The sequence below is a fragment of the Purpureocillium takamizusanense genome, chromosome 6 (assembly GCF_022605165.1).
Source record: "Purpureocillium takamizusanense chromosome 6, complete sequence".
Taxonomy (NCBI): domain Eukaryota; kingdom Fungi; phylum Ascomycota; class Sordariomycetes; order Hypocreales; family Ophiocordycipitaceae; genus Purpureocillium; species Purpureocillium takamizusanense.
The window spans coordinates 2,117,999-2,142,323 of NC_063073.1; the positions used below are offsets into that span (position 1 = coordinate 2,117,999).

Below are 24,325 nucleotides of genomic sequence, written 5' to 3' on the forward strand. Positions count from 1 at the left end.
CTTACCTGGAAACTATCGTAATTGTTCCTCGAGTGACTTGAAACGATGCCCAAAGCCCCCGCTCCCCTCTCCTTCATGTCTGCCCCGGCTGTAAACCGCGAAGACACGGTTCGTCTCCCGGATATGAGCGACAAATCCTCCAGACCGGACTAGCATTGCGTCGGCATCGATGCCACCCATCCAGCCGCCAGCACATGTCATTACCGACCTGTAAACCGGCGGCCAGCATCTCCAGCTCCGGAAAGCAGGAGTCTAGAATGGCCTCTGCGTAGATGAACGCGTGAGATGTGTCTTTGATGAAGAAGCCGAACCGCTCCGAGCGATGCAGTCTGCTGCTTAACTCGCCCCTCCTGTGTGTGTGGTGAAGTCAAGAGTGGGCCGATAAAAGTGTGCGAGGCATGCGACGAACTAACAAACAGCGTCACTGACGTAACTGAGCGCATCGCTCGGAGCTCGAAATTAGACGTCGTGCCCCAGAGTTTGGGACTTTTGTCGTCTGTTGTCTTGTTCATGTCGTGCAACTCTCGTGTTGCTGGATAAGCCAGGAAAACAAGACGGCAGATTGGATCTGGTATGGTCTTACAGTATACAAGAGGGAGGCAATAAACTCTTGACATCAAGCACGGTTTTAAATCATACGACGAAGTGGCAGCAGGCACTTTGCGCTCTACTACCAACTTGGTCTCCGTGCGTACGTTCCAGTCATGTTTCCCATGTCCCTCGAGCGACGTCGGCCAGCACAGCTCTGGCCGAACCATTATTACGCACTTATCAAAACACACCCAGCCGTGTAACTTATCATGGTTTCAAGGCAAGTCGACATAACCGTGCTATTTCTTTTCCCTTGGCAAACTCAAATCTGCCCAACTCTTTGCGTCATCAACAAGTAGTACTAAACTCAACAGTCGAACCAAACACTATGTACAAGTCAACGATTATTAGTCGGAGTGTCATACATAACAGAGTACTGCCTTCCGCAACCCTGCTTCTTTCCACATGAAGAGGCGGGGTTCCTTCCGATGCGACGACCCCGAACAATGGTGCCTTGGTGCCAATGCCCGGTCTCAGAGAAGTACCTTAATAAAGCAAAAGTTCACAAGAGGTCATGTACCCACAAATTGCTCGGCATATGTCATGCGTTGCCATGCGAGGTAATCTAAGAGTCTATGCAGTGAGCCCCGTTGTATCCGGCTGGGGTTTTTCTTACATGTCTAGGCACCGTACCGTACAATACGCACCTGCGGATCGGATGTCGTGTGCATCCCGCGTACGTACATGCTTCCACGAGTACACGTACGGAGTACGGGGAGGGAGGCTGGGTTCGCGGCCCATCCCGAGGCCCACCAGTTGAGAGGCTGGGTCACAATTAAACTTGTGTCAACGTTGCAAAGAAAACGTCACCAGCTCGGAAACCTCAAGGTGGCCATGGGGACATACATACATACTTACAGCCAACAAGAAACTCTCCTGTTTTTCATTCGCTCGCTGGTGCCCCGCGACCCCCCTGTATATTGAACTGGTTCCCTCTAGGGCAGGAGGCGGTATTCAGTGACATGCTCATCAGCAAACGGTCCCTGCCTACAACGTAGGCTGTACGGATACCCAACGGTCCGGCTGCACGAGCTGGGTCGAGACTCGACAGCAGGACTGGATGGTGGGCCGGGGGGGGGGAAAGGGGTAGTGGTGGTGGTGGTGGTGGACTCTGGCTGTGGTGTGCATGGCATGAGGGCCCCGCCTCGGCCGAGGGCGGCGGCATTAACTCTGCACCTGCGTTGGATCATGGCCTCCGCGAGAGAAACGGGGAGGGGGGGGGGCTTTGCTGTCCAGTCTGGCGCAAAAAGATTCGTGGCTGTTCAGCTCGCCTCCAGCCCTGAACAACGAAGACGGGAAAGGAAGCAAGTGACGATGCTCGAGCCCCGCAACACGTCTCGGCCGGAAGAGTTTGTCCATGTTCCATCTCATCTTCAACATCTCTCCTGCTTCTTCTTGCCCCCATCGTGGCACGGGTCCCCTGCTTTCATCCGCCATGGCCGTGGCCTTGCCTCCAGTCGCCGCTGCTGCTTCTGCCAACACGGTGGAACCAGCCAACCAACCAAGGAAGCTTTTTTGCGTGTGATGCCAGCGAAGGGGCCCCATTCCACCTGGACAGGCATGACACCCGTCAGTCAACCGTCCCTCGCTCATGCATGCCTGCCTGCGCCACCCCAGACCGTCGCACGTGCCACCACCTCTCTCTTACTCTCTCACCCCCTTTCGCGGTGCTGCCCCCCTCCCCCGGGTCCGTCACTTCAAGGCTGAGAGTGGAGGAAGCAAAGGGGGCGCAGGCGGGCGAGGCGAGAGCGTGATGCTGCCGAAGCTTCGTTGGCTCCAGATTTGGGACTAGCAGCAGGGGAGGGGGGGCAAGCAGTCAACAAGACAAATGTACGTATGCCCTATGCTGCCAACCGCGGGAGGAGGAGAGAACCAATCGTTGACGGATGGAGACGGAAGAGGGACGTGGGGAGGGAGGGAGAAAGGCAGCATAGATAGATGGTTGAGGAGGGCCCGAAAGGGCCTCTCTATTGCTGCTGCTGCTGCTGCTCTTCACCACCTACGGAATAGTTGCGACAAACAAACGACGATTCTTTGCTGCATATTGCTTTGCACCTACCTATCCGGCTGAGCAAAGGGAGGGGAAAACGACTTACACGCCCACCTTGCCGCGCAACCATCATCGCCCAGCGACGGTGAGAAGCAACAACAACCGGTTTCCGGCAACGGATACTCGCCTTTGGTTCTTTTAAAAATGTCGCATGCGCCCCGTCGCGCCTCTACTACTACAGCTTGGTTATGAGGCTGTTACTCTCGCCAGGCGTGGCCGTGGCGGCGGTGGTATCGGTGCTGTTGTCGACAGCCGGCCAAACCGCCGCCGAAGATGCCTCTCCGTTTTCCATCGACTCCGAAGGTGAGAAGAGAGAGTCCGTCCATCTAGTGTTTTGACTATTGCCTTTGCCCTGCCGCGGGCGGCTGGACACGACTTGTGTGTTGTGAGAGACAGACAGAGCGAGGCTAACTCCCCGCACCTCCCCCATCCTTTTCCCGCCCCCCCAGACGACATCAAGAAGACGGCCAGCATCGTCGCCTGGGACCTGATGCAGTACTACAAGGGCAACCTGACGGGAGAGACGCCGGGCATCCTCCCCGGCCCTCCTCCCGCAGGAGACTACTACTGGTGGGAGGCGGGAGCCATGTGGGGGACGCTCATCGACTACTGGGCGTGGAGCGGCGACTCGACGTACAACGACGAGATCATGGCGGCGATGCAGTGGCAGGTCGGGCCCAAGGCCGACTACCAGCCGCCCAACGTGACGGCCTCGCTCGGCAACGACGACCAGGCCTTCTGGGGCATGTCGGCCATGCTCGCCGCCGAGTCCAAGTTCCCCGACCCGCCGTCGGACAAGCCGCAGTGGCTGGCCCTCGCCCAGGCCGTCTTCAACACGCAGGCCGCGCCCGACCGGCATGACCAGCTGTGCGGCGGGGGGCTGCACTGGCAGATCTACAGCGTCAACCACGGCTACCCGTACAAGAACAGCATCGCCAATGGCTGCTTCTTCAACCTCGGCGCCCGCCTGTATCGCTATACCGGCAACACGACGTACCTGGACTGGGCGGTGCGCACCTGGGACTGGATGGACCGCGTCGGCTTCATCGACAGGGAGACCTGGGCCATATACGACGGCGCCAACTCCAACAAGGGGTGCAAGGAGATTAACCGCGCCGAGTTTTCGTATAACAACGCCATCTTTGCCCAAGGCGCGGCGTTTCTGTACAATGCGGTGAGTGGGAGGAGCCTTGCCGTCCGTCGATCAGTCAAAGAAGGGGGGAGAGATGTAACTGGAGCACCGGACTGACTGCTGCGGAAAATATCACATCACACAGACAGAAGACGCCGTCTGGAAGCAGAGAACCGAGAAGCTCGTCGAGTACGGGCTCAAGACCTTCTTCCCCAAGGGCGTCGCCGTCGAAATCTCGTGCGAAACCGCCGGCACCTGCACGACCGACATGCTCACCTTCAAGGGCTTCCTGCACCGGTGGTACTCGGTCATCACGCAGATCGTGCCGTCCACGGCGCCGTCCATCCGGCCCATCCTCAAGAAGTCGACGGCCGCGGCCATCAAGCAGTGCACGGGGGCGGCACTCGGGCGGCAGTGCGGCTTCAAGTGGGCGACGGGCGTCTACGACGGCAAGACGGGCGCCGGGCAGCAGATGAGCGTCCTTGCCGCCGTGGCCTCGCAGCTCGTCGGCCTCGACGGCAAGGCCCCCGTCACGGGCAAGTCGGGCGGCACCTCCAAGGGCAACCCCAACGCCGGGTCGGGCGGCGACACGGATCCCGCGGACCGCCACCGGCCCATCACCACGGCGGACCGCGTCGGCGCCGGCTTCGTGACGTTTACGCTCGTGGCCCTGGTGGGCGGCGTCTTTGCGTGGATGATGCTGGATACGCATCAGGGCGGTGAGAGTTGAATCTTCTTTTTTAAAGCGTGTACGGCTTGATTGTGTTTATAGCAGACTTTGGATTCCTAGAAAGGTTCGTTAGGGTGTTTGTGATCGGAGGGCGGGCGTCGGTGTATGCTTTTGATCAAAGACTTTGCTTGCCTGCCTTACTGCTTGCTTGCCCCGGGGGGAATAGTAGGTAATGCGAGTACCTACATTCGTGTGAGAGGCATGCCATCAAGCAGACGCCAGTAAGGTGTATGTCAGTCAGGTGGAGGTGCTCCGTGGCAGCAGCAGTAGGCAACCATGTTGGAAGTCTGGTGTGACGAATCTGTTTGAAAATCTGCACACTGGGAGGAAGCAGGCAAGCAAGCATTGAAGCTTCGCGAAAGACAATAGGCAAGGGAAGGGTTTGGTTCCCAACTCTCAATATACCCCAGGGCCGCAGCTGTCAGCTTCAGGGGCCGACAAGCCGCTGATGAGGAGGAGCCGCAGCACTACCAGGGAACTGTTCCAACTGCACTAGCACGCTTTCGGTTGGCCCCAGCGGGTGCGCCACACCAACCTTGGAAGGGCCGCCCGTGCTTCTTGCTTGCGGCTCCAGCTTCAACCTCCAACCTCCATCTCCCCAACTTCACCTCTCCATTTCCCCATCTGCCCTGCCGCCATCCCCCTTCCACATCCTCTCCCCACGCACCAACGTCATCGCTGCGACCCTCGACATACACCACGCCGGCCGGAAGTCGCGCGTCTACGCAAACGTACGCGCACGCACGCTTAGGGCCGCGCAGCCATGTCTGCCCCCGGCGACGGCGGCGCCATGCCTGCGCCGCCGCCGAAGCCGCGCCTGAAAATCAACGTCAGCCGCTCCTCGTCCTTTGCCGCCGCCGCGCCCGATGCCTCGACCGCCGCGACTCCCGGTCCGGCAGCGAGCGGCACCCAGCGGACGCCCGCCTCCGCGACCCCGACCAACGGCGGTGCCGGCCCCCGCAAAGTCAAGCTCAAGATCAGCTCTTCGCAACCCCCGACGCCCTCCCTAGACAAGGACAAGGCCCCTCCAGCGCCGCCGCCCGCCGCTGCGCCTGTTGTCAAGACAAAGGCCGGCCGCCAGCCCAAGCCCACGCAGAAGCTCGTCGAGAGCAAGAAGCGAACGCACGACGATGACGAGGACCTGCCGCTGGCCGTCTCCGCCGGAGGCCCCCCAACCACCAAGATCAAGATCCGCCAGTCCATCGGAGTCTCCAAGGCCGGGCCAACCCAAGTCGTTCTCAAACCGCGCGGACGCCCACCGCTCCACCCACCCGGCGACGGATACGACTCCGAGGCCAGCGACAGGGAAATCGACCCGGCCATCGAGGAGCAGTTCATCTTGCGCATGCCCCCGGGTGAGCACTGCGAGTACGTCCGCTGGTGCATGGACAACGGCAAGATGGGCGTGCCGCGCAGCCAGGGCGGCGCCGACATCTCCCTCAAGTTTTTCGACGAGGAGTCGCGCCGCGCCATGGTCACCGTCAAGGGCCAGCACTTTGCCGCCGTCATGGTCGACCTGCCCACCATCACCGAGGCCATGAAGACGTGGGACAAGAAGTCCTTTATGAAGTCGGCCGATATCTGCCAGATGCTGCTCGCCTTCCAGACGGTCAAGGACGATGCCGAGGCCAAGACGGCTCCGCTGCCCACCATGATCGACCCCAACTTCAAGTGGCCTCACGGCCTCACCCCTCCCATGCACGACTGCGTCAACCGCCGCTTCGCAAAGACCATCAGCCGCAAGGAAATCGAGGACAAGGAAGCTGAGGTCGAGAGGCTTCTCGCCGAGGATGCGAAGGCCGCGTCCACGAAGTGGGAATGGGTCGATGAGCGCCAGCGCGAGGCTGATGAGGACTACGGCGCCGATGAGGACGCCGAGGGCGAGGTCGACGACTCCGCCGCCATGGGCTACTTCGGCGCCCAGGACGCCGGCGACGTCGCCGACGGCGCTGTGGACGACCACGACGACCTCGAGGCCGACCTCGAGGCCGCCTTTGCCGACGACGGCCTCGCCGATACACCTGCTACGGGCGGCGACATGGCGACGCCCATGACGACACAGGTCGAGACCCCCGCCGCTGGCCTGCACGAGAGCATCGAGAACGACGAGTCGGAAGAGGACGACGACGACGACGACGACGACGATGACGATGATGATGACGACGACGAGGACCTCGACGAGGACCAGCGCGCCCAGCGCGACGAGATGCAGGGCGTGCGCGACATCATCCACGACATGACCAAGCAGCTCGCCCGCCGTATGGAGGACTTGGGCAAGACCCACAACAAGATTCTCCGCAGCCGCCTCGAGAACCAGATCAAGCAGCTGAGGTCCGAGATTGACCTCAAGAAATCGTCCATTGGCATGGAGTTGGATGACTAGGAACCTCTCCCTCCTATTTAGCCACTAGGGCATGGCTGTTTTGTCGGTCTTCTTTCACCTTTGGTTCTGGGGCGTTTTATCTGGAATTTGCCCAACTCGGCGTAAAAGGGACTGCGGGATGGGGCTGGGCCAAGTGCCCCCCTTTCCAATCGGCGTTCAAGGAAGGGTTCTTTGCGTTTCTGTTCCTGAGACAAGAAGCTCTCGGTCAATCTGATATCCCCAACGGCAAGTCACAGCCGTCGAATAAAATCGATCAAGTAGAGTCGATACCAATAAAAACTTCATCTGGCAGCCATATTCCCTCCGTCCTCTAAACTCCTACCCCAGTCACATTGGCTTCTCTGCGACTTATCACCCAACACCAATCCACTCGAAACCGCCAGCAACCCTGAGCCCATCATCGTCGCCGTGCCACCAAGAACGACAGGAAGGGCACTCTCAGCGTAGCGCCTTGATGGCGCTCTTTTCATGGTGAACCAGCGCGTCCACGATCGCCTCCTCCACGTCCTGCCAGGTCACGTCGCGGCAAAACTCGTCGAGCGAGCGGGGGCGGGAGCTCAAGCGCCGCCGCCTCGTCGCCTGCAGGCGGCGCTGGATGGCACGCTGGATGAAGACGGCCATGCCCGGGTCGCGCTTGGACTGCTGCTTGAGGTAGTTGGCGACGAACTCGGCGTCCGGGAGGCGCGACGTCTTGTGGTCGCTGTGCCACCGCCGGGTGGAGCTGATGGCCTCTTGAATGCGCCGCTTGGGTGCCTGAACGGAGCAGTCTGTCGAGTCTACTTGTTAGCACGCCTGGCCGGTAGTCGGGCGTATTTCGAGACACCAAACGTGAAAGAGTCTGCGTGACCGAGTGAGGGCGATAGAGAAGAGAGCGCGCGTGAGTTCTCACCTGTGCGGCACACGGAGGCAAAACCCTTGCCAGCCATCGAGGCACGCGGCCCCATGAAATGGTTACCCGCAACGCCGCTCGCGAGCATCGCCTCCGCCTCCGCCGGCGACGGGAACGAATCCAGCTGCGCAGCAACCGAATTCATCATGGACCGGAGGTCGCCCATCTCCTTGCGGAGCTGCTCGCGGAACTCGGCGGCCTCACGGCGGCTGCGCTCTAGCAGGAGCTCGACGTCGGCGCTGCCGCCGCCCCTGGGCGCCTCGTCGATACGAGCCTTGACGGCGAGCACCTCGCGCGTCATGTCGGCGAGGCGGCGCTCGTGCTCGCGCCGGAACGCGTCGTCGCGGGCTGTCGCCGCGACTACGTCCTTGAGCTCGCGCTCGAGCCGCTCCGCCTGGTTAGCGACAGCGCGTAGGCCGAGCTCGACCGTCATTTTGGCGAGGGCGTTGGCGGCATTGGTGTACAACTTGCTGGAGCTGCCGGCGGCGGGGGAAGTTCCTCCCGCCGTCGCATAGGACGACGATGACGGGGTTGTGAGGCCTGTGACTGCTGCTGGAGCCTTGAGGGAGGAGCTGGGCAGTGTGGTGGACGAGGCTGCTGCCTTGGGTGGGAGGGAGCGACGCCGGGGTGCCATAACTGAAGCTTCAGCCTCCAAGTGACGTCGGTCGTAGCGTAAATAAGGATAGAGCTTGTGACTACCTCGGGCGTTGTCCCTTGCTATGCGAGGAGGTGGAGGAGGAGGAGGAGGAGGAGGATAAAGGCGATCAGAGTTAGCTGCGCACTCGGCATTGCGAGCTCGAGTGGCCAGCTTTCAGGAATTAAGAATCAGGAGTCAGGGGGCAAGTGCACCTGCACACGACTTGTATCCTCGAGAAGCTACTCAGTTCCGGGCATTGGCTGCTCCTTCCTTGCTGGCAAGTGATGTGACATCCTCGTATGTTGCGCTCAGGGAAGGAGGCCTGGTGTCTCGAGGAAGGAGAGACGCACAGATCGACACCACCTCCCTCCCTTTCTTTACCTAAGGTATTAAGTATTCCAAGGCACGAAGCACCTACTCGGCATCAACCGCCGCCGCCCTCGACCTTAGTCTTGTCCTTGGTCCTCTCCTCCGCGATCCACGACAGGAACATGTCCACGTCCTTGGCCACCTGCCCCGGCACGGCCATCCTCTGCACCCACGCCGGCAGCACCCCCTTCGCGTCCGATACCGTCCCCATGACCCATTCCACCGCCGCCACGCCGCCGTCTCCCGCCCCTGGCACCTCTCGCACCCGCTCGACGCTCGTATACGCGCCGAGAACCGCCCCCGACTGGCCTCCCACCGTCTCGCCGTCGCCGCTGTCGCCGCCCGCCGTGGTCTTCGTCGTCGTCGCAACCTGCACCACCAGGAACTCGCGTCGGCCCTCCACTGCCGCCGTCGCCTGGACCACGGGAAAGACGCGGTTTCGCAGTGGTGCCGGCAGCTTGTGCGTCGACTCCTCGACCTTGAGCGTCCAGTCTGCCCACGTGTCGTCCCCCAGCCGGACGCGCACGCCCGCGCAATCCCAGGCGCGGAGCACCCGCGTGCTCAGCACGGTGGGCGTGAAGGCTCGCTCCGCCTCGGCGTGCTCCTCCTTGAAGCACCGCCTCCACTCGGCCCAGCTCGCCGTCCCGCGCGCCGCCGCGTCGTCGTGCACGCTCCGCCGCGCGACCCACGTCTCCGGCCCGCGTGCCTTGTCGTCCGCCGACGACGCGCCGGGCGGGCGGTGCGCCGCCCTCGCCACGGCCGCGAGCTCCCCCGCGGGGACGACGCGCTCGTAGAGATGCACCGGCGACGTGGACCCAGGGTACGTCTTGACGCCGTGCGGCTTCCACGGCGAGTCGGTTGCGCCTGTGGTCTGAGGGCTTGTGGGTGCGGAAGGCAGTGAGGCGATGAAGGGCAGCGCCTCACGCAACAGAGCCTCGAGAAACGGCGTGAGCTCCTCCGGCCCCGCGGATGCTACGGGCAGCTGCGACGGCTGGATGCCCCAAAGGCGCACCAGCGGGCCGTATTCTTCCCCCATATTGTGAAGGCGGGTGTGTGTACCTCGCTCGCGAGCAGGCTTGCTCTTGAACGCAGTTTGCGACGGTGACGGCTGCGCTCTGTAAGTTACCTCGTACGAGGTAGTGTAAATACTCAGTGATGAGCGAAGGGCGAGATGATGTATTCCCCGCCAAGTGAGCAAGCGGAAAGAGAGCCAGAAAATAAAATGAAGCAAACCCCTCGAACGTGTGGCGAGAGCAGGAATGGCGCACGTCTCTGCCCGGGGGTGGAAGGCTCGCGGCCACTCTTGTAGTGCCGTGCCGTTTCATCCGGGGCGAGTCTCACAGTCATTGATCGGATGTGACGTCCACGGTGGGAGCCCCGCCCCGCGTGTCTCAACGACGACCAGGCCGCTGGAGTATTCGACAGCCAGTCAACCCGGCAATATCAAAGTCAGAAGCACCAAAAAGAAAGGAAAAAAGAAAAAAGGGAGGGGAAAGAGAAAACAAGGCTCCCGGCGTGATTGTCGTATAGTCTATGCATTAGAGTATGTATGTATTATAACCATGACGCTCGCATGGGCCGCCTCTACATGCACCGGCGATGCCCAGTCCAGTCACACAAAAAATTCCCGTCCCGTACTGGAAAGCCACCCGTCTATATATACATCCAGCAGTCGTGGCGGTCATCCGAGGCTGCCTTCTTTCCTCGACTTGTTGCGCCTTTCACTCCCCAAAGTGCGCAGTGGGCGCTCCCCCTTCTGGCATCATCTAATCCCTCCTCTCCCACCGAATGTTGGCGGGCTCTAGCGGGCGCGAGAACAACGAGGCGTAGTCGGTGCCGATCAGGGTGTTGCCGCCGTCCACGTTGCTGAACTTGAAGAGGCGGACCGTCTCGGCCACAATGGTCTGCAGCTGCACGTTGGCAAAGTGCTCGCCGATGCAGCGGTGGCGGCCGGCGCCAAACGGCAGGTACGGTGATGCGGCGCCCTTACTGACCAGGCCGTAGCCGTAGTCGATCTTCTCTTCGTCCTCGACGGCGGTGTTGCGCACAATGGTCGGGGCGTTGGGCGAGTCCACCTCCCAGCGGTGGGGGTCCCAGACATCGGGGTTGGGAAAGTACGTCGGGTCACTGGCGCTGACGCCTGGGGCGGCGAGCAGGGTGTGCGACGTGGGGATGACATACTTGGTGCCGGGCACCGGCATGGGCTGCTTGACGGCGCGCATAATGGAGTGAATGGGAGCGTGCAGGCGGAGCGTCTCCTTGACAATGGCTTGGTTGAGCGGCAACTTGGCAAGGTCCTCGTAGGTCAGGGGCGGCAGGTCGGCGCCAAGGGCCTGGACCTGCTCCTGGTAAAGCTCCTCCATAATCTGGGGGTTTTGAGCGAGGCGAAGCATGATCCAGGAGCTGGTCGACGACGACGAGTGCTGGCCGGCCATGAGCAGCGCAATCATCATGTGCGCAACCTCGTGGTCGGGAACGGGGATGCCGCTCTTGTACGACGAGTTCATGAGGTGCTTCATCATGTCCAGCTCGTTATCCTGCTCCTTGTTGGCCCGGCGCTCCTGAATGGTGTCCATGTAGATCTTCGCGACGGTCCGCTGGGCGTGGTCACGCTTGCGGTTCCAGGGGAGGGGAGCCCAGTGAAGCATGAAGTTGATGGGAGTGAAACCCATGTCCAGGTCGTGGTAGAGTGCAGCGAGAGAGGTGTCAAACTTGGCCCGGATGGCGCTGCCCTGGAGCGCGTGGGACGCGGTGAAGATTGTAACCTCGGCCATTTTCTTGGGCATATCGACGACACCAGTTTTGCCCTTGAAGCCGGGGTCCTTCTTGAAGTAGGACTGGACCTCGCCGGAGATGATCGGGACGTAGGAGCGGAAGGCCTCAGTCGTGAGGGCAATCTTCATAAACTGCGCGGAGCCGTGTCAGCCAACGAATCGATGGACAAAACCGGGTGAGCGTACCTTCTTCTGCTCCATCAGCTTGGCGTTGGGGCAGTCATAGACGACATCTCTGCCAAACACGGGGGTCGTCAAGACGGTATAAATCTCTTCGGCGTTGACGTCCTTGAGTTTGCCGTTGAGGATAAAGTCGTTTCCAGCAGGGCCCACGGCGACGGTCGTCTTCTTGCCGAGGAGGATAAATGTAAAGACGTCTCCGTGCTGCAGGGACAAGAACAGTCAGTCGCCGCGTACCACAAGGGTGAGAATCAGTCAGAACAGGAAGGGGTTTTTCTGCTGAGACGTACCTTGGCGCGATTCTCCCTGAAGAAGGTGGGAGGGTCCATGCCGTACGTGATGGTGCTGCCGACAAAGGGGAACCAGTGGAAGACCAGAGGCGGCTCATTGGGGTTGGTGAAGAGCAGCTGGTTGGCGACATTGAGCGCGACGGCGACGGCGACGAAGCCGGCGATGGTCACGGCAATCTGCGACCCCAAGCCGAGGGATTGGAACTGTTGCGCGAGCGGGTGGCTCGCGGCATGCTGGAGGACGCCCATGGTGGCGCGTGTGCTCTGTCGTTGTTGCTGTTGCTGCTGTAGGAGGTGTTTTTGCGAGCCGGCGCTTCTCGTGAGACTCTCGATGGGTATACACTGGGCGACGGTCGGCTGTCGTCGTCGTCACTGTCCGTCTGTCTGTCGTCGAGTGTCGTCGAGGTCGCGAGCGCGCAGGGCGGATAGATGGATAGAGGGGGGGGGCAAGAAAAGCACGGCAGGTAAAAGTAATTTGAGAGGCCTTCTTTCGTCCCAGGCCCGTCAGGGGGGCCCACCCTGTCCGACCCGGCCTGCACCACCTCATCAGGGCCGCTGTGGGCGTTCCAGTTGTGGGGTCGCGCTGCTGCCGATGTCTGCGTCAGGGACCAGCCAATCACGGTCGTGCGCTGACACGGCGCATGGAGGCTCGTATTCGGGTTCGCGGACCAAGTGTGGCGGTCGCATTCGAATCGCAGGGTCCGGGAAGAGCCCTCCCTTCTTGAGATGGGCTTCCAGCACGGCCGAAACATTCTGGACGGCTCCCGCCAGGCATGGGGTCGCCTATCAGGTGTCTTCCCATGGTCAGGACCGACGACTCTCATGGCATGTTCGCGATGACCCTGGCTCTCTGTACAAACGCCATGCCATCCTCCCCCAAAATTCGTCCGCAGTGGCAGCAGAATCATGCCATTTCCAGCTACGAGTCCTCCCTGTCTGTGGTCGGCGGCGACGCGAATAAGAGCATGGGTGGGCCCCCTCCTCGCCCGGACACGCACCACATGCTGGCTGAGCCTCATACACTCCACTCACTTTACGCATCGCGACTTCACAACGCGCTATACAAAAGTACTTCTTCCGTAACAGCTTCATTTCTCCCCAATTGCTGGCCCCAATATGGTGTCTCCTCGTCCAGAGACGCCACGGAGAGCGTATCCGTGTCCAACACTACGTGCCTACAACGGCGACCAACTTCTAGCAGAGCCGTAGAACCATACTCTCGTCCGCCAGACAAACAAATCATCCAACAAGTGGCTGTCATGTCTCGTGTCCACTGTCGGCTCATTAGATCCCAACGCCAAATCACGCTCACCACCACATGTCCCAGATTCCAGGTCCTCGACATCCTATGACTGGGCCACGATGCTCTTGCCCATGGCGCCCCATCTCAGCCTCCGCAATCCGCCTCCAGACGAGCGCATCACCTCCCTGCCGCACTGCGTCGTGTCGTTGACTCCGCTCATGCTTGCCGACAGCGCTTCCTGCCGCCCAACCTCCCGCCCAATCACGTAACCTGCGCCAAACCCGACAACAGACACAAGCACCACAACGCCGGCGCTCACAACCCAAGTAAGCAGCGTAGGCGATATCAACGCGTCGTCAGCCATGTCCGCGGCCACCTTCTTCTTCTTCGTCGCCCGTGGACTTCTGCCAGCCGGAACGGCCCGTTTGCCCTTGTCTGCCGACATTCCTTCTGCCACCCTCGTAGGCGACCTAGCGGGCGACTTTCGAGAGCGGGGCGACGGTGTTGAGGCGGCATGGTTAGCGTTATCGTCCATCAAGTCTGTCTCCTGAACCAGCCGCAGCTCCATAGGCTGGTTGCTCGGGCCCACGCCATCTCCGCCCGGCCGTCGCGCCCCGGCTTCCTCCCTCGTCTTCGGAAGGCCCCTCGCCGCAGCAGCGCACGACAGCAGGGTTGTGAGGGACGCTCTCAAGGCTGCATCGTTGTCCTCACGGGCGTTCGCCGGGGACATGAAGCTGGGGCCTCCATTGTGGATGCGAGTCTGCGAGCGTTGGGAAAAGGAAGGTCGCGTGAAGCCGCTATGGGGATGAGGGGGCATGGCGTGGCTAGCCGAGTGGCTCCTTTGCGGGCCGCCATGAGATGGCGGAAGGGAGAAGGCGTTGGGTTGCGGACGGAAGACGGGCTGGTCCGAAGCGCGGCCCAGTGCAGTCGCATTATCACCGTCGTCCGAGTCTGCGTCCGAGTCGTCCTCGACTGCTTGCGGCTGCGACTGCTGTATATTTTCGTTGGAGCTGGAGAGGACCGGATCTTCCTCGCTCTCGCTCTCTTCATATTCCTCCTGACTGCTCGTCCCGGCGTTGTGAATGGCCGTCTGCTGTTGCTGCGTCGGCACCGACCTTGCAGGCGCGTGCAGTCGCCGTCGGCGATTATACGGGCCTCCAACTCGTAAGCCCGTGGTGACAATCTCGTCCCCGATGCTGGAGAGAGATGAAGATGATGGCTGCGACGCCACCTCGACCCATGATTCTAGGCTGGTTAGTTGACTGGAGCGCTGGGGCGACGGGCAGGGCGACGACGAACCATCAAAGCGGCGGGGATGGGAGAGCCCGGGGTTCGATCTCGCGGCGGCGGGCTGCGACATGCTGGGCGACAGATGTCTGCTCTGGTGTTGTTGATGCTCCATTTGGGACCGCTGGAGATGATTCCTTCGTCGCGTTAGATGAGGTCGGTGCTGTGGCCACGTCGCGCCATGGGCGAGATTCAGCCCAAGGTCCCGTGATGGTGTGCGGGTGACGATGACGCCAGGCGAGGGAGGTATGCGCTATCTGGAACAACGGGTACGAGTGTCGGACTGTATGCAACTCCGCACGTACCGCGCCTTAGCACTTTGTTTCGAGCCCAGCTGGCTAGGAGCGCGGGGGGGCTGGCAGTAACAATATAGTAGTCTTGAGGGAAAGGGAATGGGAAGAGACGACCAGGCAAAAGGAGGGTCGGCGAAGTTGACAGTTGACACGACCGAGCGAGGCCGGGGCTGATCAGCCAAGTTGGGAAAGATGCCCTTCTGTTGAGGTTGGGCCTTCCCTCCTCCCCATTCACGACCAGCCCTCCAGCTTGTCCTCCCTCCCTCCTTCCCTACCTAGTTCCGTGCGGCATGTGGAAGAGGAGGCACGAGAGCGCTGCCGCAGCCGTTGGCGCGGGCGATAACGAAGTATCCTGTACCTGATACCGCCTGCAGACTGCGCGATTACGTCAGGCGCTAGCTTTCGGACTGTACTAACACTGTCTTCTCGCAGCTACGAGGTGCGGCCATCACAGTGCATGAAACGGCGCCCTGCTTGCGGTGTGAGTCGCGCCGAGGACCCCTCGGGCGGTGAGGCCCATGCTCCCATGTACCCGCTACCTCGCGTCACAGACACCGCCACTGCCGGGGGTCATGGGCACCGAGGCGGGGTCAGCCAGAGCAACAGCGCGTGCACATTGCGCAACTCGCTCATCGACTGGCTGCCTGCCTAACTACCTGCCTGCCCTCTGTGTGCGTACCAGGGATGGTCTCACTCTCCTCCTCCTCGTCCTCCCATACGTGTGCAAGCCGCCCCAACGCAACCTTATTATTTACGAGATGGGTGCCAGCTGTGCAGCACCCATAATGTGGCCCTTGTGATACATGTCATGCAGCGGCAGCGGTTCCGCTTCGACCTCAGCCCACCACGTCCTACCACCTACCCTCCAAAGCTCAATCATTGCGTAACATTTGATGATGTAGGGGGCAAGTTGCAGATATACAACACCATGGCCTTAAAAAATCGAGACATAAAAACCGCATCTGTACGAAATCCAATCGCCAAAAAAAAAATCATGCCATCAGCCAACATGACCACAACCTGCACGCACCACTCGTCAACCAGCACCCCCGAACACAGGGTCTGCCCTGTTCTAAAGGACTGCCTACCTCATAGCTTTCGGCAGAGTGGACCGACGCCTCTTGCACGACCATTGACAACAATCTCGCCGACTTTTCGTCCGGCCCGTCCCCCACCGGACGGGGCACTCCTTACCAGCGCAAGAACGGCGCAAGGAGACACTACATCTCTGTCCTGCCTTGATACTACAGCTCCTCTTGAAAAAGGCAAGGTGTATGGGGATCAGAGCTGTCGTCTTGCCCGACGATCTCGACAACCTGCTTCGCATACGCAGCGGCCACCATCGCTGCATGGCCCTGCCACTCCTTGCTCTTGTGCGAGTCCGAATAATCGCATATGCCGCGGATGACAAGGCTCGGGAAGACACCCACAAGCCCGGCCGCCTCCATCTCGAAACAGAGAATATCCCTCGCCGCCGACAGCATATCTCGGGCCTTGGCGTCTTTCTCAACGTAGTTGCAGGAACCAATCACCCCGTAGTGAACCAAGGTCGTCTGAGACGATCCGCGGTCGACTCGTTCCATCAGGTGCTCGGGGTCTGGTCCACAAGTTACCGAACATCCTGGGCTCTCGTCCGGCGGATGGACATCGTGCGCCTCATGGAGCCGGTCCTGGCTTGCATCTGGTCTCTCGAACCTGGCGGCGTCCAGGACAGTAGTGTGGCTGAGAACTTCGCCGATGCTCCGCTCAAGCTGGTGTCCCAGGGCTTCGTGTTCGCTTTCCAGTCTGTTTGCGATCCTGGCGAGTGCTGGAGGCGGCGGGCTCACCTCTCCCTGCGCAAATGTCACTTCGTTGCTCCTAAGAGATATAATACCGCCGTCCCCCCCACGCTGCGATGGACAACCGACCACCAAGTCGCCCAGGCGGATGTCGGCGGTTCTGCTGGGCGCCCCGCCACCAATACCCACCAATAGGCCATGTGTGATGTTGGGAAAGCTTCGGCGTACGTTCAATGCCATCTCGCATGCAATTCCAAACCCATAGTCTGCTGGCGGGGCAGCGATGACAACATTCTGCTGTCCTATCCTGCCCAGCGCATATAGGTTCTCGTCGTAGGGGTCCAGCTTTGACTTGGCCGGGCCTTGGTGTACCTCGTCCAGGAACTTCTTCGACGCCTCGAACTCCAGTAGTAGAGCGCAAAGCCAGCCAAAACTGTAATTGAAAGGATCCGACATGTATAGACCGCGCGCGGTGGTAAACAAAGTATAAGAGGATGTTGTGTCGTATCGCTTCTCGCCCAGCACAGCGCGCCGCACCCTCGCTTCATCTCAACGTTACAATACCGTAGACACGTATGCACACAAAGTCCAAAGCAAAAATGCACGCCAGCTCATCTCCCATATATACGTGACGGCAGACTCGCCGTCGTCGTCCATCCCACAGAGAGGCGAGGAGACAAGGCAAACTCGCACGTGGCTACCGATCGATAGCCGCCCGCCCGCAAATGGGAAGGCCCTTGCGTCGGGCAGCCAACCCCTAGTGCACAGTCGCGACGAGTCTGCGCTGTGCAGTAGCCGCGGGCGGTGCGGTGCCTGTCGCACCAGCGGTCAACCCTTACGGCCCAACAGGCACTGGCCAAGGCTTGACGGCTGCAAAACACGTACTAAGGTAGTCATTGTTGGACAGACCATGAGCTCGACCAAGCCGCCACAGGGGCTCAATTACAGCTTCCGATGGAGATGAAAGGGAGGGACGTCAAACATCACCAAGAGGCCACGATACATTACAAGTCGGTAGTATAATTAGATTGGTGCTTTTTCCCTGCCCCTAACGCCGTGGTGTACACCAAACATCGCGAGTTCATTGCAAATACTTACCCGGTCCGATGCGACTAGAAAGCAAGCCCTGGAAAGTGATACAACCGTAAAGACGGTAGCGGTGCGCGCCTCCGCGTGAGACGACGCCCCCAGACGAGTTCAAGTATTTGCGTTTGAAGAGCCCCCAGGTCCCCTAGAAGTATTCGCAGAGTCAAGTTGGGTCGCTCGGTGACATCCAAAGACATCGCCAAGGACAGATCCCAAATCAGCCGACAAATCCCTCAGAAGCCCACTGGTATACTGTCGTGAGGCGACAGTTCTTGCACAATGCCCACAATCAAAAAGCCTCGAGATAAGCCATCCGGCAAACCCTCATGAGAGAGGGCGGCGCCACGAGCCCACGGTCCAAGTGAAGAAAAGCCCCCAGGTCTATCGCCGCTCCGCGAGGGAGCGACTTTCTCAAAGCCCACAGAGTCGTCAGAGACGAACCCTCAACTTGTGTTGAAAACGACAGCCCACTAGCCCACTTTGTTCTGGAATCGCCCGCTGGTAGCCCTCAGGATCCCTCTTAATCGAACGTGACCTTAGTCCCGGAGTAACCGCCGCCGCCGCCGCCACGGTTGAAACCGCCGCGACCACCACGACCGCCACCGCCGCGACCACCGAAGCCGCCGCCGCCGCCGCGACCACCACCACGGCCACCGAAACCACCACGACCGCCGCCACGGCCACCGCCACGGCCACCACCGAAGCCGCCACCCTCACGAGGAGGACGGGCGCTGGCGTAGTCGAGACGGACGCTGCGCGACATGCGGCCGTTGCCAATGGGAGCACCGTTGAGCTCCTGGAAGACAGCCTTGGCATCCTCAATAGATCCAAAGCTGACATAGCCGAAGCCCTTAAGATTACCCGAATCACTGAGTCCTGGTTAGCGACATGCTTAATGCGACTTGGACGGCGAGGGAAACTTACGGATCGGTGGGCAGGCGAACGCTGGTGACGGCACGGACGGCATTGAAGAACTCGCTGACGCTGTCCTGATCGACATCGAAAGGAAGGTTCCCAACGAAGAGGGTGTCACTCTCGGGGCTGACATTGTCGCCGTGCCTCTTGGCGCGGTCGGCAGCACGAGCCTGGGGGTTGGCGTCGGCGGGCTTGGCGTTGGCGTAGTCAAGGTTGATGGCACGACCATCAATCTCCTTGCCCTGCATGGCCTCGTAGGCCTTGGTGCAAGCGTCGGAGTCGTTGAAGTCGACATAGCCGAAGCCACGGCTGCGACCAGACATCTTGTCGGTGACGACACGAGCGTTGACAAGGCCCTCGAAGTCCTTGAAGGCCTCATACAGAGTGTTGTCATCAACGCCCCAGCTCAGGCTACCGGCGAAGAGGGTCGTGGCAGCATCGGTCTTGGCCTTCTTGGGAGCCTCGTCGATTTCAGTCTCGGCCTTGCGCTTCTTGGCAGCACGGGCAGGCTCGGTGGCCTCGGCATCAGGGACAGCCTCATCGGAGTCCTCCTCAGAGTCGTCGCTGTCCTCGGAGTCATCCTCAGAATCATCAGACTCAGCCTTCTAATTCCATGTTAGTTCGTTTCTTTGTGCGCCTGCGAGGACAAATATCGTACCTTGACGGCGGGCTTTTCATCCTCACTCTCCTCGTCAGAATCCGACGAGTCAGAGTCAGAATCAGCCTCAACCTTGACGCCGTTCTTGGGCTCCTCAGAATCAGACTCGCTGTCGGAGTCGGAGTCGGAGTCGGACGCAGCAGCGGCCTTCTTGGCCTTGCCGTTGACGGCGGCCTTCTTGGCGGGCTTCTCGTCCTCAGACTCGCTCTCGGAGTCAGAGTCAGAGTCAGAAGACTCGGTCTCGGCCTTGACCTTGGTCTTGCCGTTGACGGCGGCCTTCTTGACGGGCTTCTCCTCCTCAGACTCGGAGCTCTCAGACGAGTCGGAGTCGGACTCCTCCTCCTCCTCCTCGGACTCGGACGAAGACTCAGGCTCGACGACCTTCTTCTTCTTCTTGGAAGGCTCCTCCTTCTCCTTCACCACCTTCTTAGCGGCGGCCTTGGCGGCATCCTTGGACTTCGCCTTGGGGGTCTGCGACGCCTTGGTGACGCCGGCGTCCTTGACGGCAAGGGCCTCAGCGGCCTTCTTGCTCTCCTTGGTCTTGGACTTGGCCATTGTAAATGTGCGAGAGAGAATGGATGGGGTATCAAGAAAAGAGATGTGCGCGAAGAAGACAGAGATGCAAGGCTGTCTATTCTATCGCAGAGTGATGGAGGAAAGACAAAGTCTGCACGAAGGAAGGCGCAGGTTTTAAGGTGGGAGGTTGGGCGGTCGCGGCAGGCTGGGCAAGGCGGCAGATTTTTTTTTTCTTTGCGTCCGGCATTTTGCCTGTCAAAATGTGGAGCTGACAGCAGGCGGTGAGACGACGCTGTTGGGTACGTACCCATTAGCCTTGCAGGTTCCCCGAATGAGCTTTGGTGCCTCAGACTTCAGGCGTCAGCAGCCATTGGCGCTCGCGGATGGGCGCATCGAGGCTCTGGCACACTGCACCGAGGGAAACGACCCATTGTCGCGCAACAACAACCCCCGTCCCCGACCATTTCCCTCCTCCCACGGCGCACGACGGTATCCAGCTGGGACACTCGAGGCATCGCCCGACGCGAAACAAGATGCCGACCCCCGAGTCCGAGCTCTTCAAGAGCCAGAAGCCCAAGGTGGCTCCCACCTTCAACGGCGTCGACTACGACGACACCAAGGCCTTCAAGCAGGCCGAGGACGCCATCATCCGGGAGCAATGGGTCGAAGCGATGAAGACCCGGCTCGTCGGCGAGGAGCTGGGCAAGTGCTATACGCGCGAGGGCGTCAACCACCTGGAGAACTGCGGCCAATTGCGAGGTGAGTCTGGGGTAACTCGTTGCGCGGGCCAGGTCGGTCCAGTGCTGGGGGACTACTTGCTAACGCAACGTGTGCGCGCAGAGAAATACTTGCAACTCCTGGCGACGAATAAGGTCAAGGGCACCAAGTTCCTGCAGCAAAACTACATCGAAAAGAGGGACGAGGAGCTGGACCTGGCGGCCAAGGTGCACACGAGCGACAAGATCGCGCGGCTCAACCAGGGCCGTTTTGCCTCCTGAGAGAGAGCCGGCTAGAGGGGACTCGTCTAGACGAAGCATTTGACCGGGAGTGGTCTGCAATGGAAATGGAACGGCGGCATAGCCTATAGTAGCAAGGTGCTGTTCTCGCGCCCCCGCGGCGTGCTCGGGATCATGTCGGCCCTCGAGTGGGCCTACTTTCTGGCCCTGTACGAGTGTGTATATAAGAGGATGAGAGTCAATGAAACCTAAAGTCAACCCAGTCGAAATTTCCTTGTACTTGTTCTTTTTGTTGAGCTTGCCCACATATCATTCACGCCGTGATTCCGGTCCGTAAAGTCGGCGAGGCAAGGCTGACCCATTGGTGTTGCGGCGGGTCCCATTGGCTGGCTCCTCAACCTCCACCAAAATTTCTCGACTACAACGAGCCTCGTCTCGGTGACCGCGCCGACGCCCAGCTTCCAAAACCACCGCCGCCGCAGCCGCCGCCGCCGCCTCCTCTTCCTCCCCATCTCCTCCACAGGCATCGCCATGCTCTGCAAGCGCTGCTTCCGCGCCGTCCTGACGCCACGGCAGTTGCTGCCCCTCGCGCGACCCTTCTCGATAGCCGCGCGACTACGCTCCGACGAGCCCCAGCTCTCGACCCCCATCACCAGCCCCAGCGATGCATCGGCCGCCACGACAAAGCCCGCCGCCGAGCCGCGGTCCATCTGCCTCGAGGGCACCATTCTCAGCGGCCTCAACTACACCAAGGGCGGGAATGACCCCGTGGCGATGAAGGACGAGGACTACCCGGAGTGGCTGTGGTCGTGCCTCGACATGGCCAAGAAGGGTACTGACGTCGCGGACGAGGACGCCGGCGACGAGTTCTGTACGTTTGTTTTTTTCCTTCTGCGTTTCTTTGTCCTTCGCTGCCTCTTTGCTGTCAGCCATCATCGTCCGACGAACTGGCGGCCTCTGTCTTGCTGCACGAATTAAAAGTTTCTCGCGCTGACCCGTGCCCTCAAACGCAGCCAAATCCAAAAAGCAGCGACGGCTAGCGGCCAAGCGGCAAAAGGCCATTGAGGCGAAGCTCCTGGCCGAGGGCAACCTCGAGGCGCTGGCGCCAAAGGTGCCCCTACAGCACCAGTCGATCAACCTGCCGGGCGAGCCGGGTGGCAGCGTGGAGCACAATATCGAGGCTGCGGACAAGCGCGAGGAGCTGAGGAAGGCGATGCGCAAGGAGAGAAAGGCCAAGATCAAGGAATCCAATTACCTCAAGTCCATGTAAAGCAGAGGCCAGAGATGGGCAAATTTGTCATGGCAACATCTGTACCATATTCGTGGGAATCCCACTTGTATCATCATACATGCAAGCTACAGTTACAAGTTCATTGTGTATGGAGGCGACCTATAACACACATTATTTGTAATTGCTTTACATGACTCTTGAAGTCGGTTCACAGCACATGACCTGGTTCTGGGTACCCAAGAAATCTGTACGGGAGCGCATACATAGATATGCCTTTCATTTAACTAAGAGCCCTGGGGCATGGCAGGGCTATACACCTATTCCCGAGACGCTGTACGCTCTCACTTCGACTCTTACAGCGCATGTAGATCCAACGGCACGCTGCTTCCCCTGCCGGCACGATACTTCTTTGGACCACCAACAAAGTCCCGCGGCTTGGGAAACAAGCTCTCAGACTTGAATTGCCACCGTGAGTCGTTGACAATGAAACGTTCGCCGCCGCCGCCGCCATAGCCGCCGCCGCTCATAGTTGGAGAGTGCGATGGCTGTCGGCTCGGACTCGGCGACTTGGCGCCGTTGGAAGACAAGGTGAAAGCGCTCGGGTCCAGCATCGACTGCCGGAGAGACGATCCTCGGGTTCGTGACACTGGCGGCGGAGGCGGTGACGCCGGCGTCGGAGGTGTTGGCGCCGCGTTGGGAGGCGGAGGAGGAGGCGGGGCACTTGGAGAGGAGTGCTCCGCTGCCCGAATAGCAGCTTGCACGGCCAGAGATGGGGCTGATGCTGCATTAGAAGCCGGAGGCGGCGGAGGAGGCGGAGGCGGAGGCTGTGCTCGCGGAGCGGGCGATAGGTTCGGGCGTGGAGGAGCTGCCGAAGGAGGAGGAGGCGGCGGCGCCGCAGGCAGGCTCGGGGCACTTGATGGCGGAGGAGGGGGCGGTGGTGCTGCAGGTGTTGGCGCGGACGCTGCGGGTGGTGGAGGCGGCGGCGGCGGCGGCGCCGGGGTCGAAGGCAGTTTGGCTACTGACGACGGTTTCCGAGACGTAGGCAGGGGAGGCGGCTTCTTCCCTATCGGCGGCGGAGGCCCCTTTGCCGGCGCGCTCACTTTCCTCAGGTTGTTGGCGCCTCCTGGTCGTGGAATTGGCAGTCCCCGTCCAGGGATGGCTGGAGCCGCGGCGGCGGGCGGTCTCGGCGCAGATACTCCCGGCGGCTTCGGCACGGGATGAGCAGACTCCCCTGGGTCCGAAAGATACGTGGAATCGTTGTTCGCTCCGGTATCGACGCCTCCGCTGCGCTTCTTGAGTTTCGGCATACCGCCGGCAAACAGTCCGCCCAGCTGCGGCGCCGAGTCCATTGACGCCGCGGCGGCGGCGGCGTGCCCGGAGCCTTGATCACTGTTGCTTCTGGCGCGGTTCCCAGGGACCGGAGGGGCAAGGCCGCCGGGGATCGGGGGCGCACCTCCTACCGGCGGCCCGGACGAGGAGGAGTTGTCCTTGGCTAGAGCGGGCGCCGAGCGGTCATTGGTGACTGCCTTCTTGAGGGCCTTGCCCTTGGAGATGTCTGCCAGCAGCGCATTCTAGGGCATCAGTCAGCTTAGGGCTTCGGGCGAGTCGAGGCAAAGGGCCGGTTCTCACTCTGTTGCCTCCGCCAGGTGGTGGTCGCGGCGGTCCAGCTCCCCCAGGAGGGGGTGGCGGGGGAGGAGGCGGTCCGCCAACGCCTGGAGGTGGAGGAGGCGGCGGCGGCGGAGGAGGAGCAGGCATAGTGATATGCTGTGCGGGCGGTTTCTATCCTCGCCAGGTGGCAGGCCTCGTGAGGCTGCCAAACGTGGATGTCGAGTCGATCAGGTGGGTGCAGCGGCAGTCTGGGACCGGAGCTGACACCGGGCCAGTGCCGGACGTGGGAAGCGAACGAACGACGAGCGTCGACGACGCAAGGTTAGACGTGTGCGGTTGGTGACGCGCGGGGTGCTGTCGACGGCAGAGCACAAAGGGAGAAAGGATGGCGCAGCCGCCGTGAGGTACGTTGGAGGGCTGATGAAGGAGCTGGCGCGAGGTTTCGTCATCAGGGCTGGTCGCAGCGGAACAGTGGGCGCCGCCTGACGGGGGGTGCGTTACTACGTGCAGCGCTGTGGCAGGCCCAGTGACTGATGACTGAGGTGCCCCGCTTTCGACTTGAAAGGCCCCGGCCGCCTGGGGTCCATGCCCGGCTGGCGAAGAAACCTAGCAAACCTCACGTGGGAAACGAAGTGCCTCGTACCAAGTACGCGCGGCGTCATCCAAGTGCACAAGGTAGACAGACAGGCCTGAAACAAGAGGAGATTCATGTCGACTAAGCTCAGCAAA

The 24,325-nt window shown here is 60.8% G+C and overlaps 11 protein-coding genes across 12 annotated transcripts; 4 read left to right on the plus strand and 7 right to left on the minus strand.

The window, feature by feature from the left end:
• Positions 1-1,903: 1,903 nt before the first annotated feature.
• On the plus strand, positions 1,904-4,963 carry JDV02_007128 (Mannan endo-1,6-alpha-mannosidase). 2 transcript variants are annotated; one of them, XM_047988593.1, is made up of 4 exons: positions 2,407-2,421; positions 2,491-2,944; positions 3,091-3,815; positions 3,919-4,963. In XM_047988593.1, the coding sequence occupies exons 2-4, from the start codon at positions 2,830-2,832 to the stop codon at positions 4,501-4,503; spliced, it is 1,425 nt and encodes a 474-aa protein (XP_047844591.1). In that variant the 5' UTR covers positions 2,407-2,421; positions 2,491-2,829; the 3' UTR covers positions 4,504-4,963. The 2 variants fall into 2 exon arrangements, with proteins under 2 accessions (XP_047844592.1, XP_047844591.1); XM_047988594.1 differs by having other exon boundaries at positions 1,904-2,421; positions 2,491-3,815.
• A 303-nt stretch (positions 4,964-5,266) lies between these two features.
• JDV02_007129 (uncharacterized protein) lies at positions 5,267-6,886 on the plus strand (the record flags this gene model as incomplete). Its single annotated transcript, XM_047988595.1, has 1 exon — positions 5,267-6,886. The coding sequence occupies one exon, from the start codon at positions 5,267-5,269 to the stop codon at positions 6,884-6,886; it is 1,620 nt and encodes a 539-aa protein (XP_047844593.1).
• Positions 6,887-7,324: 438 nt separating this feature from the next.
• Positions 7,325-8,564, minus strand: JDV02_007130 (uncharacterized protein; the record flags this gene model as incomplete). Its single annotated transcript, XM_047988596.1, has 3 exons — positions 7,325-7,653; positions 7,776-8,411; positions 8,558-8,564. 3 exons carry the CDS (start codon positions 8,562-8,564, stop codon positions 7,325-7,327), a joined length of 972 nt encoding a protein of 323 aa, XP_047844594.1.
• Positions 8,565-8,836: 272 nt separating this feature from the next.
• Positions 8,837-9,817, minus strand: JDV02_007131 (uncharacterized protein; the record flags this gene model as incomplete). Its single annotated transcript, XM_047988597.1, has 1 exon — positions 8,837-9,817. One exon carries the CDS (start codon positions 9,815-9,817, stop codon positions 8,837-8,839), a length of 981 nt encoding a protein of 326 aa, XP_047844595.1.
• A 730-nt stretch (positions 9,818-10,547) lies between these two features.
• ERG11_2 (Lanosterol 14-alpha-demethylase) lies at positions 10,548-12,274 on the minus strand (the record flags this gene model as incomplete). Its single annotated transcript, XM_047988598.1, has 3 exons — positions 10,548-11,687; positions 11,742-11,939; positions 12,026-12,274. The coding sequence occupies 3 exons, from the start codon at positions 12,272-12,274 to the stop codon at positions 10,548-10,550; spliced, it is 1,587 nt and encodes a 528-aa protein (XP_047844596.1).
• Positions 12,275-13,052: 778 nt separating this feature from the next.
• On the minus strand, positions 13,053-14,903 carry JDV02_007133 (uncharacterized protein). The gene is made up of 2 exons (XM_047988599.1): positions 14,568-14,903; positions 13,053-14,513 (listed from the first exon to the last, which is right to left on the minus strand). Exons 1-2 carry the CDS (start codon positions 14,668-14,670, stop codon positions 13,372-13,374), a joined length of 1,245 nt encoding a protein of 414 aa, XP_047844597.1. The 5' UTR covers positions 14,671-14,903; the 3' UTR covers positions 13,053-13,371.
• A 1,189-nt stretch (positions 14,904-16,092) lies between these two features.
• JDV02_007134 (uncharacterized protein) lies at positions 16,093-17,082 on the minus strand (the record flags this gene model as incomplete). Its single annotated transcript, XM_047988600.1, has 1 exon — positions 16,093-17,082. One exon carries the CDS (start codon positions 17,080-17,082, stop codon positions 16,093-16,095), a length of 990 nt encoding a protein of 329 aa, XP_047844598.1.
• A 521-nt stretch (positions 17,083-17,603) lies between these two features.
• Positions 17,604-19,987, minus strand: NSR1 (nuclear localization sequence binding protein). The gene is made up of 3 exons (XM_047988601.1): positions 19,286-19,987; positions 18,637-19,229; positions 17,604-18,581 (listed from the first exon to the last, which is right to left on the minus strand). Exons 1-3 carry the CDS (start codon positions 19,838-19,840, stop codon positions 18,233-18,235), a joined length of 1,497 nt encoding a protein of 498 aa, XP_047844599.1. The 5' UTR covers positions 19,841-19,987; the 3' UTR covers positions 17,604-18,232.
• A 222-nt stretch (positions 19,988-20,209) lies between these two features.
• On the plus strand, positions 20,210-21,018 carry JDV02_007136 (uncharacterized protein). Its single transcript, XM_047988602.1, has 2 exons — positions 20,210-20,560; positions 20,642-21,018. The coding sequence occupies exons 1-2, from the start codon at positions 20,335-20,337 to the stop codon at positions 20,797-20,799; spliced, it is 384 nt and encodes a 127-aa protein (XP_047844600.1). The 5' UTR covers positions 20,210-20,334; the 3' UTR covers positions 20,800-21,018.
• Positions 21,019-21,109: 91 nt separating this feature from the next.
• JDV02_007137 (uncharacterized protein) lies at positions 21,110-22,158 on the plus strand. Its single transcript, XM_047988603.1, has 2 exons — positions 21,110-21,628; positions 21,771-22,158. Exons 1-2 carry the CDS (start codon positions 21,289-21,291, stop codon positions 22,025-22,027), a joined length of 597 nt encoding a protein of 198 aa, XP_047844601.1. The 5' UTR covers positions 21,110-21,288; the 3' UTR covers positions 22,028-22,158.
• On the minus strand, positions 22,148-24,016 carry JDV02_007138 (uncharacterized protein). Its single transcript, XM_047988604.1, has 2 exons — positions 23,618-24,016; positions 22,148-23,559 (listed from the first exon to the last, which is right to left on the minus strand). Exons 1-2 carry the CDS (start codon positions 23,741-23,743, stop codon positions 22,342-22,344), a joined length of 1,344 nt encoding a protein of 447 aa, XP_047844602.1. The 5' UTR covers positions 23,744-24,016; the 3' UTR covers positions 22,148-22,341.
• Between the last annotated feature and the right edge of the window lie 309 nt (positions 24,017-24,325).